The 11,067-nt window shown below is 34.6% G+C and overlaps 1 protein-coding gene across 3 annotated transcripts; it reads right to left on the bottom strand.

The window, feature by feature from the left end:
- Positions 1 to 706: 706 nt before the first annotated feature.
- LOC135688146 (uncharacterized) lies at positions 707 to 11,067 on the bottom strand. Of its 3 annotated transcripts, none has more exons than XM_065204869.2 (7): positions 10,876 to 11,067; positions 8,283 to 8,320; positions 5,756 to 5,929; positions 4,044 to 4,097; positions 3,607 to 3,771; positions 2,789 to 2,902; positions 707 to 1,697 (listed from the first exon to the last, which is right to left on the bottom strand). In XM_065204869.2, the coding sequence occupies exons 2-7, from the start codon at positions 8,292 to 8,294 to the stop codon at positions 1,674 to 1,676; spliced, it is 543 nt and encodes a 180-aa protein (XP_065060941.2). In that variant the 5' UTR covers positions 8,295 to 8,320; positions 10,876 to 11,067; the 3' UTR covers positions 707 to 1,673. The 3 variants fall into 3 exon arrangements, with proteins under 3 accessions (XP_065060941.2, XP_065060938.2, XP_065060940.2); XM_065204866.2 differs by having other exon boundaries at positions 3,607 to 3,774; positions 10,876 to 11,063; XM_065204868.2 differs by lacking the exon at positions 10,876 to 11,067 and adding an exon at positions 10,397 to 10,840 and having other exon boundaries at positions 3,607 to 3,774.

The following is an 11,067-nucleotide window of genomic DNA, read 5'->3' as shown; positions in this document are numbered from 1 at the left end:
AAATGGAAGTGATAAATAGTTTATTTATATTGACAATACCAGGCCAAAATAAGCTCAAAAGGTATTAAAAGGTTTTAAAAGCCTCTGGAAAGGTGTAAAAAGAGAAATTAGAATGAAAAAATATCGGTCCCAAATCAGTCATTTTCGTTAGCCTATAGCTTTACTTTTTTGGCAAAAAATTGAAAGAAAAAATGTACATTTATATTGACAATAACTGGTCTAAATGAGCTGAAAATGGTATTAAAAGGTTTTAAAAGACTCTATAAACAAGAAAGAATTTACATTGGGATGACAATCAGTCATTTTGGTAAGGCTATAGTATTGCCTTTTTGACATTGCTCCTTTGCCAAAAATATAAAACCACAAAAACAGAAATTTTATGAATAAAAAAGGAACAGAAACTAACGTCAATTGTTTAAAAAAAGCTTGTATTGACAACAAGTAGAGATTTGAATGGAAACAGTTTTCCTATAATCGCTAATTTTAGTAAACCTTGTCTTTTTACAAAAAAAGAGAATTTATAAAAACAATATTTCGTGTTGAAAAGCAGATCTCTTTTGGAGATTCCGAACAGATGGTAAGAAATAGATTGTTGATGCAAGTGCGAATGTAAGTTGGTGCAAGTTTCAACAGTTATCAATAATAGCTGCTTTTGCAAAAGGAAATGACTGATCCACTAAAAGAAGTAGGACAAATTGAAATGAAATCTCCCAGACATTTGTTATCAAATTCATTGCTAGGCAATGTACCAACTAACATAACTTTATGATTTATCCTGCAAAGTCTGTACCCTCTGTTAAAATCTTCTTTCTATGTTCACTAAAAATAAATGCTAAAAGATGTAATTAATATTTAAGAGTTCAAGCTAGTCTAAATAGAACTAAGTGCGTTAAGGCTGCTTCAGGAACTATGTTTACTTTATAAAAACCAAGATATTCTAACTAATTGAAAACTATTACGTTCACGTTCATACAAATACTGACTATATCGTTATTCTTTTACCGAGAAATCTAATGAAACAACACAAGCGATGGTGATGGTGATGGTGATGATGATGATGATGATTATGATGATGATTATGATGATTATGATGCTGATTGATGATGCTGATTGATGATGCTGATGATGATGATGATTATGATGATGATGATGATGATGATGATGATGATGATTGATGATGATGATGATGATGATGATGATGATGCTGATTGATGATGATGATGATGATGATGATGATGATGATGATGATGATGATGATGATGATGATTATGATGCTGATTGATGATGATGATTATGATGATTATGATGTTCATGATGATGCTGATTGATGATGATGATGATGATGACGATGATGATGATGTCGTTGGAAGTAGTCATGACAGGGATGGTGATAATGCTGAATGTCTGACGATGTGATGACATCCATGATATTTTAATGATACTTAACGACACAGAGAACAATTTTTTGAATTTGTCCTCTGAAAATATCGAAGGCTTTTGAATTTTATGGTATGGTTTTGGGTTTCAATGTGCCATCCTATGTTAACTTTACATTTTCAATGCATACTTTACTTTGTTTTTAACGTCTTTAGTTTTTATAACTCAAATGAATAATAGTTTAAGGCTTCGTTCACAATTATTCTTCCAAAAGGCCTATGTGTACAATGGCCATATCAATTTCGTTTTCTCTTCCCGCCCTGCAGAAGAAATCAAAAGTATTATGATCTGAATCAAAAGTATTCTCGTTTGAATTTTTAAACTATCTGAAATAGATTGAAACATGACGTGAAATGTCTAAACGTTTGACAATAAATGGCGAATATTTCTACTTCAATTGAGAAGAATAACTGGTGCGGTGAATGACAGGTATGGAAAATATGCAAGTGGGGCGTTTCAGGAAAGCCTCGTGCCTCTCCTTGTAGACACGATTCACGATGCTGGTGGGTTTAAGTTGCATCCCCATCCCAATTCACTGAAATTTATTTGACTTAAGACTCGATGCTAACAACGAGCCATTGCGCTACGCAAGCATTCCATAATGCATTTTTAGACAGTCTTAAATCAATCTTGGTTAATCTGTAGAAGTTTACTGCCGTCGTTTTGATCGTCGCCTGGACAATGGGCCACCCGCGCAAAGGCTCCTTGTTGGCAAGGAGTCTTTAAGCATATGGGTCTAACTATTCCAAGGTCAAAAACCTTCGACTATATCTCAATACAACAGTCAAATTACAAGTAGCCGTCTGAAGAATCTAAAGGCTAGTCCAGTAGCGAACACCTTGGGGGGGGTGCGAGAGGGGGCGACCCCAAATACTTTAGCAGAGGACAATGGTCTTTTGTTCTAAAACAATGGGAAATGTGAAGTCATCTTATTAAAACAATAGGCTTGCCCCCCAATATTTGACCAATGGTCCGCCCCTGGCTAGCACTATGAGTCAATTCCTGCAACTTCCTCAGTAACTGTTCTTTTGAACCATTCTTTTGAACCATCCCTTGGGGCTTTTCTATGGCAACGTTCTACAAAGCTATTCTGCAAAAAACATTCTACAAAACTGCTTTAAAAAACTGTTCTAAAAGTTATCTCAGAACCGTTCGCTGACACTGTTTTCAGGACTAATTTTCCAGTACAGTTCTCCTCACCCGTTCTTAGGGATTGTAGCCTGGGACCATTCTATAGATATTTTCGGTGCCCTTCTCGACTTTACTATTCAGCTTCATTTTCTTGTTGTCTTCCATCAGGTACAGCAGTTAGTAAATTAAAAATATCAACTAAACTTTTAAAAACACTCACCTTTCCACTTTTTGGGGTCGCTTTGGGAGACGAGCTGGCTCTTTTCAGTGTCCGTTTTCTGTCCTGCGAACGAGTTCTTCCCAGTGATCTGGTGCCAAGCATCTCACGGGCCTCCTGATGATAATTAAAAGAGCGAGAACAACGTTAAATATGAACAGTATAACTAAACAAAAAGATACATCAGAAACAACAAACGAAAACAACAAAATATTTGCAAAAGGATTAAGTTAATAGCATACTATTCCTTATGATTTTGACATCTAATCTTGTTATGTAAGAAACATATTTATTATATATATGACATATGAACGATACATTCTAGAGCACCACATTTTAACGGAAGTTTCAAGAGAAAATGCGAAAGTACTATTTGGTTTGCTTAATTGCGCAAAAATCGGATTTGGAAAGCTCATGCCAAGATATCAAATAAACTTGAGAAAAACAACAAATCTGAAGATCATACAATCATCTCATGTGAGGTCCAAAAATTACAGATTGTATTTTCATCGCAGCAGATTAAACTTGGCAAACGGAACTGCATCTAATAAATGTTTGAGACAATTAACAATAGCAAATCTCCAAAGAATCTAGTACTTTGTGAAATGAGTGAACTCTACACAGAGGCCTGATATTACTGTTAAAAGGAGGAATACTCTATAAAGTCCTAGGGCAAGAGACTTGAAAATGTGGTCTTCTGGCTAATTATTTTAGAATCACAATATTTTGTTTTCAATTAGCGTATAAATGTCACCTTCAATTAATGAGCTCTGCTCTGAAAAAATTTCATAAATTGTGATAAATTGAGAGACACCACTTACTTTAAGAGTAGCATTAAGGTTAGGTGTATTTCTGGCTGGTGATTTTAATTCTTTGCTTGTAGAGTCAGGAGTCATGACCTCGTTGCTTACAAATTTTTCCTCATCTTCATGTTTCATAGCAACTGCTTCATCATTCTCTTCTTTACGCGTCCCTTCAGCTGGTATCTGCTAGAAAAATTGCCATGAAATTTGTACTATTAGGAGTAGTTTAGCCAATGAAATGAAAATATCTGTAGCAGTATTTTGCTTGATATCTCTATAAAAGCCGACTGTTAAAAATGAATTAATTCATTTCAATAAGACTCCACATTAAATATTGATATTGTTTCCATGCATTAAAAGTTCTATATCGTTTTAACTACTTACCATTTACATCTCACCTTCCCTAACTTGCCTCGTTTCTTTCTGCTGGAATGAATGAAAGTGAGGTTACTTACCACCTCAGGAGCCTCTGATTCCGTGTTGGCGTTGGCCTCCTCTGAGTCACTATCCTGAAAAAGAGGTTGAATTTCAGGCAAATTCAAGCTTCAAAGTAGCACATAGACTTAAATTACATTTATGCGAGAGATGAAAAGTTGAATAGTAATATACCACTATTGACCATGAAAAAGTAACAACTGGTGACATTTTTTCTTATTCCACAAGAAACCAAATTATATGATTTTGCCATCAGCAAGCAATCTGCACTTTTTTCAGGCAAAGTTTTTAAAAACATAACAACAAATAAAACAAGGTTAAATTTACAGTTTTTTATAAGAGAACAATATATAGGTGTCGCTAAATTCAATGTTGGTGGAATAAAGAACTTGAATATTACAACAACAGTGTTCTTAAGAGTGATGTCATAAATCATATTGTTTCTAGAATATCATACTCTCTGCCACCTAAAAAAAGACAGCACTGTGAAATACCTTTGAAAAAGTAAAGCCACTTAATTTTGTTAGAGATTGCTTGATATATGGATGATTTGGAGCCTGCAAACTGATTACTGTAATTTTGGCTTGGCTCATTTACCGAGACCAAATAGCAGTGATTTGAAGGGGAAAGAGCCCCTGCCTGTGAAGACATATTTAATTGATTTGCACATTTAGAGGCATTTCATGATGCTGTTTAAGGACATGTGGTGCGGATTCAAAATTTCTAATATATATTTTTAAGAGGGCTCTCCCTCTTAATGGAACAAATGGCAATTTAGATAAAAGTTAAACTTTTAACACCAACACAATAAATGGGAAATAATGCAATTCTTTGAGTTTTAGTCGGCCTTGTTAACTTACTGTTCTTGTAAATAAAATGTCTTGTAGACTATCTGCAACCAAACTTTCTTACAGTTTCAGCAAACAAATGAACGCTAGACCCAATTTTTATTGCTTTTCATTCTCTTTTGGTTGTTTTTGTGTCTTCAGCATTGAAACAAAAACATTGATATTTTCCATTTCTCCCTGACATTTTGTTACTTTTCTATCATAGAAAGGTAGGAAATAAATTGAAGTTGTTAGGAATTGCTTTTTTTTGCTGACGCTATTTCTAGAATCCTGCCAAAACAGCAAGATTTGTTCAATCATTGTTAGAATTCTAGTTTTGGAGCTGCCATTTTGTTATTCATCATCCTAATACTTTTGTCACGTTTAGTGTATTACATTATTCAAGATCAAAAATCAAAACATGTTATTCCACCACCAACTAGATATACTAGATAACCAACATTATGCCAAAAACTATAGTGGTGACATGTTTCTGATAATAGGTAGAGCCTGGTTGTTATTCCATCTGGCAGTTTCAAAATATATCTACATAAAAGCGAAAAAATTGGGCAACTGTTGATCATGTTGATGCATTTCTGGCTGGCCTATTACACTCCATAGCAGGGTATACTCTGCTATTGATTGAAATAGGCCAAATATTTCCTAGATTAGAGCTTTGGATCTATGTTCTGACAATTTATACTCATTAAGAGGGTCATATGATCAATGGTTTGGGCTAGGCAGGTTTCAAAATGTTTGCTTATTCAAAGAAAATTTTAAACTTGAAAATCTGCAGCAAAGTCAGAGATTGTAATCTTTTTGCTTCAGCTTATTAAATCATCTTAATAACTTTGATAGACAATGTAAGAATAATATGACTAGTAAGTTATTGAGCAAAGATTTACCAAAATGACTAGTTGCTGATCCTTCATTGAATCCTCAGAGGAGTCTTTCTGCTCCTGAACAGACAGTTCATCATCAATTACAACAATGTTTTTAGATTTCTCTTCAATTGTCACATCTACTAAATCATTAGCGTCTCCTTCGAATCCATCTTTGGCTGCAATGTGTTCAATGTCCTAAAATAGCAATTAAAGCTATATGAATATGGGCATGCCTTCTAAATTCAAATTGCTTCAAATTGCTTTAACTTCAAATTATACACTGAAAATAATTTGATACCATTAACTAAGAAGACAACAATGAAAACATTTTCCTTAAAACCTTTGTAAAATGCTCTGTGTTGTTTTCTACAAAATTATGAGAAAATGTCACTTTCCAGGCAGCAAATAGTTTTATCAAAGCACAGCAATGTAGAAATTTTATAAAACCCAAACACTATGTGTCTTTTTATCATTTAAGAATGAGATATTTAAGATATGTTCTGAGATGAACATAATTCAAGCTAAAGAGTAGTATGAAGGTCGAGCAGAGGACATACAAAAACAAAGAGTGGGGGAATTTTGATGATCAAATTCTATAAAGAGAAGAGACAACAATATTTTAAAAAATTAAACTGTAACATTATGCAGGAAAAGCAGTATTGTGTTGGAAATTTTTGTTTCAATTTTTCAACAAATTATGAAAATTTCAATACATTGACAACCAACAGAAAAACACATGACAACCTCCTAACTGCAATGCTACCGATCATGATACTACTGTAAATGTGAAAACAGCGCTAAAAATGGGGACACACAGAAGCAAAAGGCCTAAGCTGGCAGGTTTTTAAAACAGAAGTTCAGTGTTAAGAGGGTTATGTGACAAATGCTTTTGCCACAAAATTTTTTGCGTATTTTCAATGGCTCTTGAATCAAAATAAAATTGAAAGATTAGCTTACTGTTTTATGGGCAAAATGCTAGGGAAGCGTCAGACCGGTGCTTTAGAAAATTTCTGGGATTCATAAAAAATGGCTCAAAGTACAGACAAAATTTAATAAGCATAAGATAATTTAATTAAACTTGGAACTTAATATGTGCACCTTTGTTCTGACTTAGAATATACACTTACGTTCAAAAAGTATTGGGACGAATTCGATAAACGAATTATGGCGTTGCGTTGGATTTGGTTTTGCAACGGAAACTTTTTCAGATTTAGGCAGTCTTTCTACAAATAATCTAGGCCCAAGTATCCCCAAAATGAAATAAAAAGTTAACAAAGCTTCAACTTATGAAGAATAACCAAGAAAACACAGGATTCTTTCGATTTACCTGATTATAACAGCAAAATATGCAGAAGGGCTGAATGGCCTAACAATGGCAAAGTCACATGACCTTCCAAAAATTTTAGAGCTGTCCAAACAAATACAACTTTTTAATTTCACCTTTGCATAACAAAAAATATTATTAAAGAAATTATAAAATCAAACTTTTAAGCTTCAAAAAAAGTTTACTTCATCGACGAAAATGCTACAAATTTATTAAATTATTGCATTTATTCAAGCTACTTTTAAAATTGCATAACATTAAAGGAGAAGCCATTGTACTCATCGTCGATGAGTAATTTTTGCTTTGAGAGAGCATTTTCTTCTTATAACGCTGGAAAATTTTTTTTTTTATGACTTCTATAGCCATGTTTTTGCTTATGTTCCAAAAATTAGCTTCCTTTTACACGACAACATAATATCTAGTAAGGATTCAAACCTATTTCTTCGCAGTTCCCTCAGTAAAGACCTGTCGTCCCTAGGCGTCGTAAACTTCTTTGGTCTGCAAACCCTTGGTAAATTTTTTTCTGTTCTTGTACGGAAAAACTTTTTACACACCAGAAAAGCTGCACTCATTGAGCAGCCGAGAATTGATGCAATATCGCAAAATCCATTTACTTTATTATAGTAGAAAGCAATTTTTAAGCGCTTCTCTTAACTCAGTTCTTGAGTTTTCAGAGCTTCCATGTTTTCGTCTCGAGACCTATAGAAATTTTATGGTAGATGTATTTTTAATTTTTTGGCGTACATAAAAGGCTTCAAAATATCAACAATGTCTTGTAAAAATTTCATGGAAATAACTGCCGTACTTTTTTAATGAGAAAGATTTTAAAAAAGTCTTTCCGAATTTGTTGCAGAAAATGTCTTCGAAGTTTCGAAGGGTGTCCCAATACTTTTTGAACGTAAGTGTATATTCCCGCAAAGCAACCATTCATTAAATATTCTTCTAACAGTAAGTTGAAGAAATGGCAAATGCATTTTTCCACCATAACCTATCGTTTCCAAGCCCCTCTTCACCCAATAATTCTAATTTTGAAATTTGGTAGCTTAGGCCTGTGGTCACTGTAAGCTACCATTTTGACCTACCGTTTCCATACTTTTGCAGCCCCTCATATATAAACATTCAGTGACAAAATGGAGAAGTGAAGTTTGCCTTTAACTACAGAGAATTTATCATAGAATTGTTCAATTCCAAATGAATTTAAAAAATATATTTATTATCTCTTACCACTGCACTCATGTTTATTTCCTCCTGCTATTGATTAACTGGAAAAAAATGAAATTCAAATGTTATGTTTTTTTTTCATTGACTTTCTTCAGATCAATTTTTCTTCCACCATTGGGTGGCAGTGGCATTGGAATAAATGAAACTATAATGGCTGGGCATGTAAGACAGGAGAAGGAAGGAGGTGGGGGAGGGGAGGGGTCAAAATATACTTAGTACACTTTGCTGACAGAATGTGCACGTCTTTCCGGGTATCATTTCCAGCAATTTATTCTGAGGCCGGGTGTCTGTTCAACTGATAAAATCTAAAGCTGGTTGCCTGATCTTCGTTTTTTTTCTCAAGCCAGTTATTTTTTGATAACATGCAACAGAGCTGATTTTTTCCCAATCATTATTTGCAAACAAAACCATCGGTATTGGCCTCCATGTAACCAGTGATGTAACATGATTTATTCAAAAACAACAGCAAAGAGGCTGTCCTCCCTGTGTTGTTCTGGTGTTCTGGTAACCATGGCACCTGGCGCCAAAGTTTTCCTTTTTCTTTGTTCTGTGTGACGACTTAGTGATGGAAAAGAATAATTTTGCTACAATTATACAGATTGTGGAACGAAGAGTAGCCAAACATCCTCAACGGAGACCAACAAGAACACCTCAAGAAAGAGCGGTGAACAGAGCAGATTTTGAGGGCATTGATGGAACTGTGAGAACTGCTGTTACTCAAGAAATCAGCTATCCTGGGACTTGGCATTCTTCAAGAGTTAGAACTGTTATTGTCAGAGACTCCCTTTAGGCATCTAAGCACCACATCAACAGTAAGATTATACTTCTCCCCTACTAGATATTAGGCTGCAAATTTTCAGAGGAAATTTTATTTAATTGTCAAATCACTCTCAATCACTCCTAATTACACAGGGCATTATCTAGAACCATATAAAAGCTTCATGCAGGGAAACATTGGGTTTTAAACAACATCCCAGCTTATTACCTTCTATCTGAGTGGTAGATTTTGATCTGCATACATAGAAAATTCTGTTCAAGTTTTAATGTCAAAGCTAGTCAGCTCAAAACCATCAAAGTATATATAGATGTTTTTACATTTTAATTTCAAAATACATTTATGTTGCTTTTAGATTAATAACTTATTGACATGTAAATGCAGAGGTGCATGTTAGAGGGATATGGGGGGAGGGGGTGAGATGCCCTAAGTACTTTGTGAGTTGCTTCAAATTTTTGTTTGGGGAAAGATTGGTGCAACATAAAGTTTGGATGATTTGAGTACAAATATGAGAACAAACTTCTGTAACAAAATTGCCAAAATTTACATTGTCTTGATTCCAGCAAATTATACCCCCAAAAAAACTTTAATATGAGCCCCTATACAGATCATCAATGTATTTGCTTTACTATGTAAATATTCCAAGTTTCTTTTTAGTCTTCTACATTTTACATAAAACTTCACATTATTATACTAGCTGTATTTAATGAAAGAACATGGAAAACCAGAAACTGGCCATCTTTCTTGATAATTTCTTGATACTGTGAAGTATGGTTATGGGTATGTTTAAAGGATGATTTTTGAGACAGTCTTTGAGCATTCTGTGAACTCCCGCCTTCATAAATTTATCTAATATACAGTAGAAATGGAGTTTTGAGTGAATCTAAAAATTCCAAAGCCGGATATCATTTTTAGCTTTTTTTTCTAAAGCTAGTTCACAAAATCTTAGGAGTGCACACCCCGGGATAGTGACAGAGCAAAAGGACCGGAATGAAAAGGAAGCATAGGATAGAAAAAACAGAAGAGTACCATCATAAGTCTGACTACAGACATGGAAAAGTAGGCCTCTAAACAAAGGATATGGTGATAATGATGATGGATGACGATGATTGTGATGTGACGACGATGATGAGAGTCACAACTCTCAGCTTCTGACAATTGTACACAACTAGGATAGCTTGATCATACAAGGGACATTGCTCAAAGACTAATTGCACATTTACATAATTTAGAGAACGCATCTTGGACCACACAGCAGGAAAATAGTTTAGATATCTGTAAATAAATGTCAAATGATTAAACAATTCAAAGAGATAAGGCAAATTCAAAAAAGCAACAAAACCTTGGTGATTCTCAACTGGTGCTCACTGCCTTAAATATCAAACACAGCTGAATTTTTCATTTTATAAAGCTATTGCCTTGAAATGAACTTCCTGAAATGTGTTAATGACATTTTGGGAAGCAATTCTGAGGGCCTACAAAGTTAGTGTTGTTGCTACCTTTGTTCACCTATTGCGGTTCTTTTGTGCTTAACTTCAGCTGTCTAGTGAGTGTTTGGAAGGTTTAGCTCAAAGAAAGCTACACCATATGTGATCAATTGACCTGTTTTATGCTAACAACGAAATCGGCATTGTTTTATGCCGCACGAATTTTGAGACTTTAGTTGCTTCAGCACTAAAAGAACAGTGGCCAGCACCGCGATTTATCGGCATGTTCGACTTGAAACGAAGCTATAAGAATAAATATAGGAAAAAGCAATTGAAACGAATTTACATTTTCTCCTAGAAGAGACAGGCTTGTTGAAAAATTTTTGGTACTTGCCTCGCCGCAACACTGTATTTTCTTGTCCACTTGCAGCATCAAAATAATATCGTTTTTAACAGCAACTGCACCGCAACAGGAAATCTGTCCTCATTTCAAAAGGTTAACGCAAGACAAAACTGCCAGCGACCATGGGTTCTGGGGGTTCTGAGGTGCTAGGAAACTTACGTAAGTGGTTCCACTATCCAGGTC

The sequence above is a fragment of the Rhopilema esculentum genome, chromosome 19 (genome assembly GCF_057945365.1).
Source record: "Rhopilema esculentum isolate cy_ngs chromosome 19, ASM5794536v1, whole genome shotgun sequence".
Classification (NCBI taxonomy): Eukaryota; Metazoa; Cnidaria; class Scyphozoa; order Rhizostomeae; family Rhizostomatidae; genus Rhopilema; species Rhopilema esculentum.
This window is presented reverse-complemented; position numbering and strand designations above follow the sequence as displayed.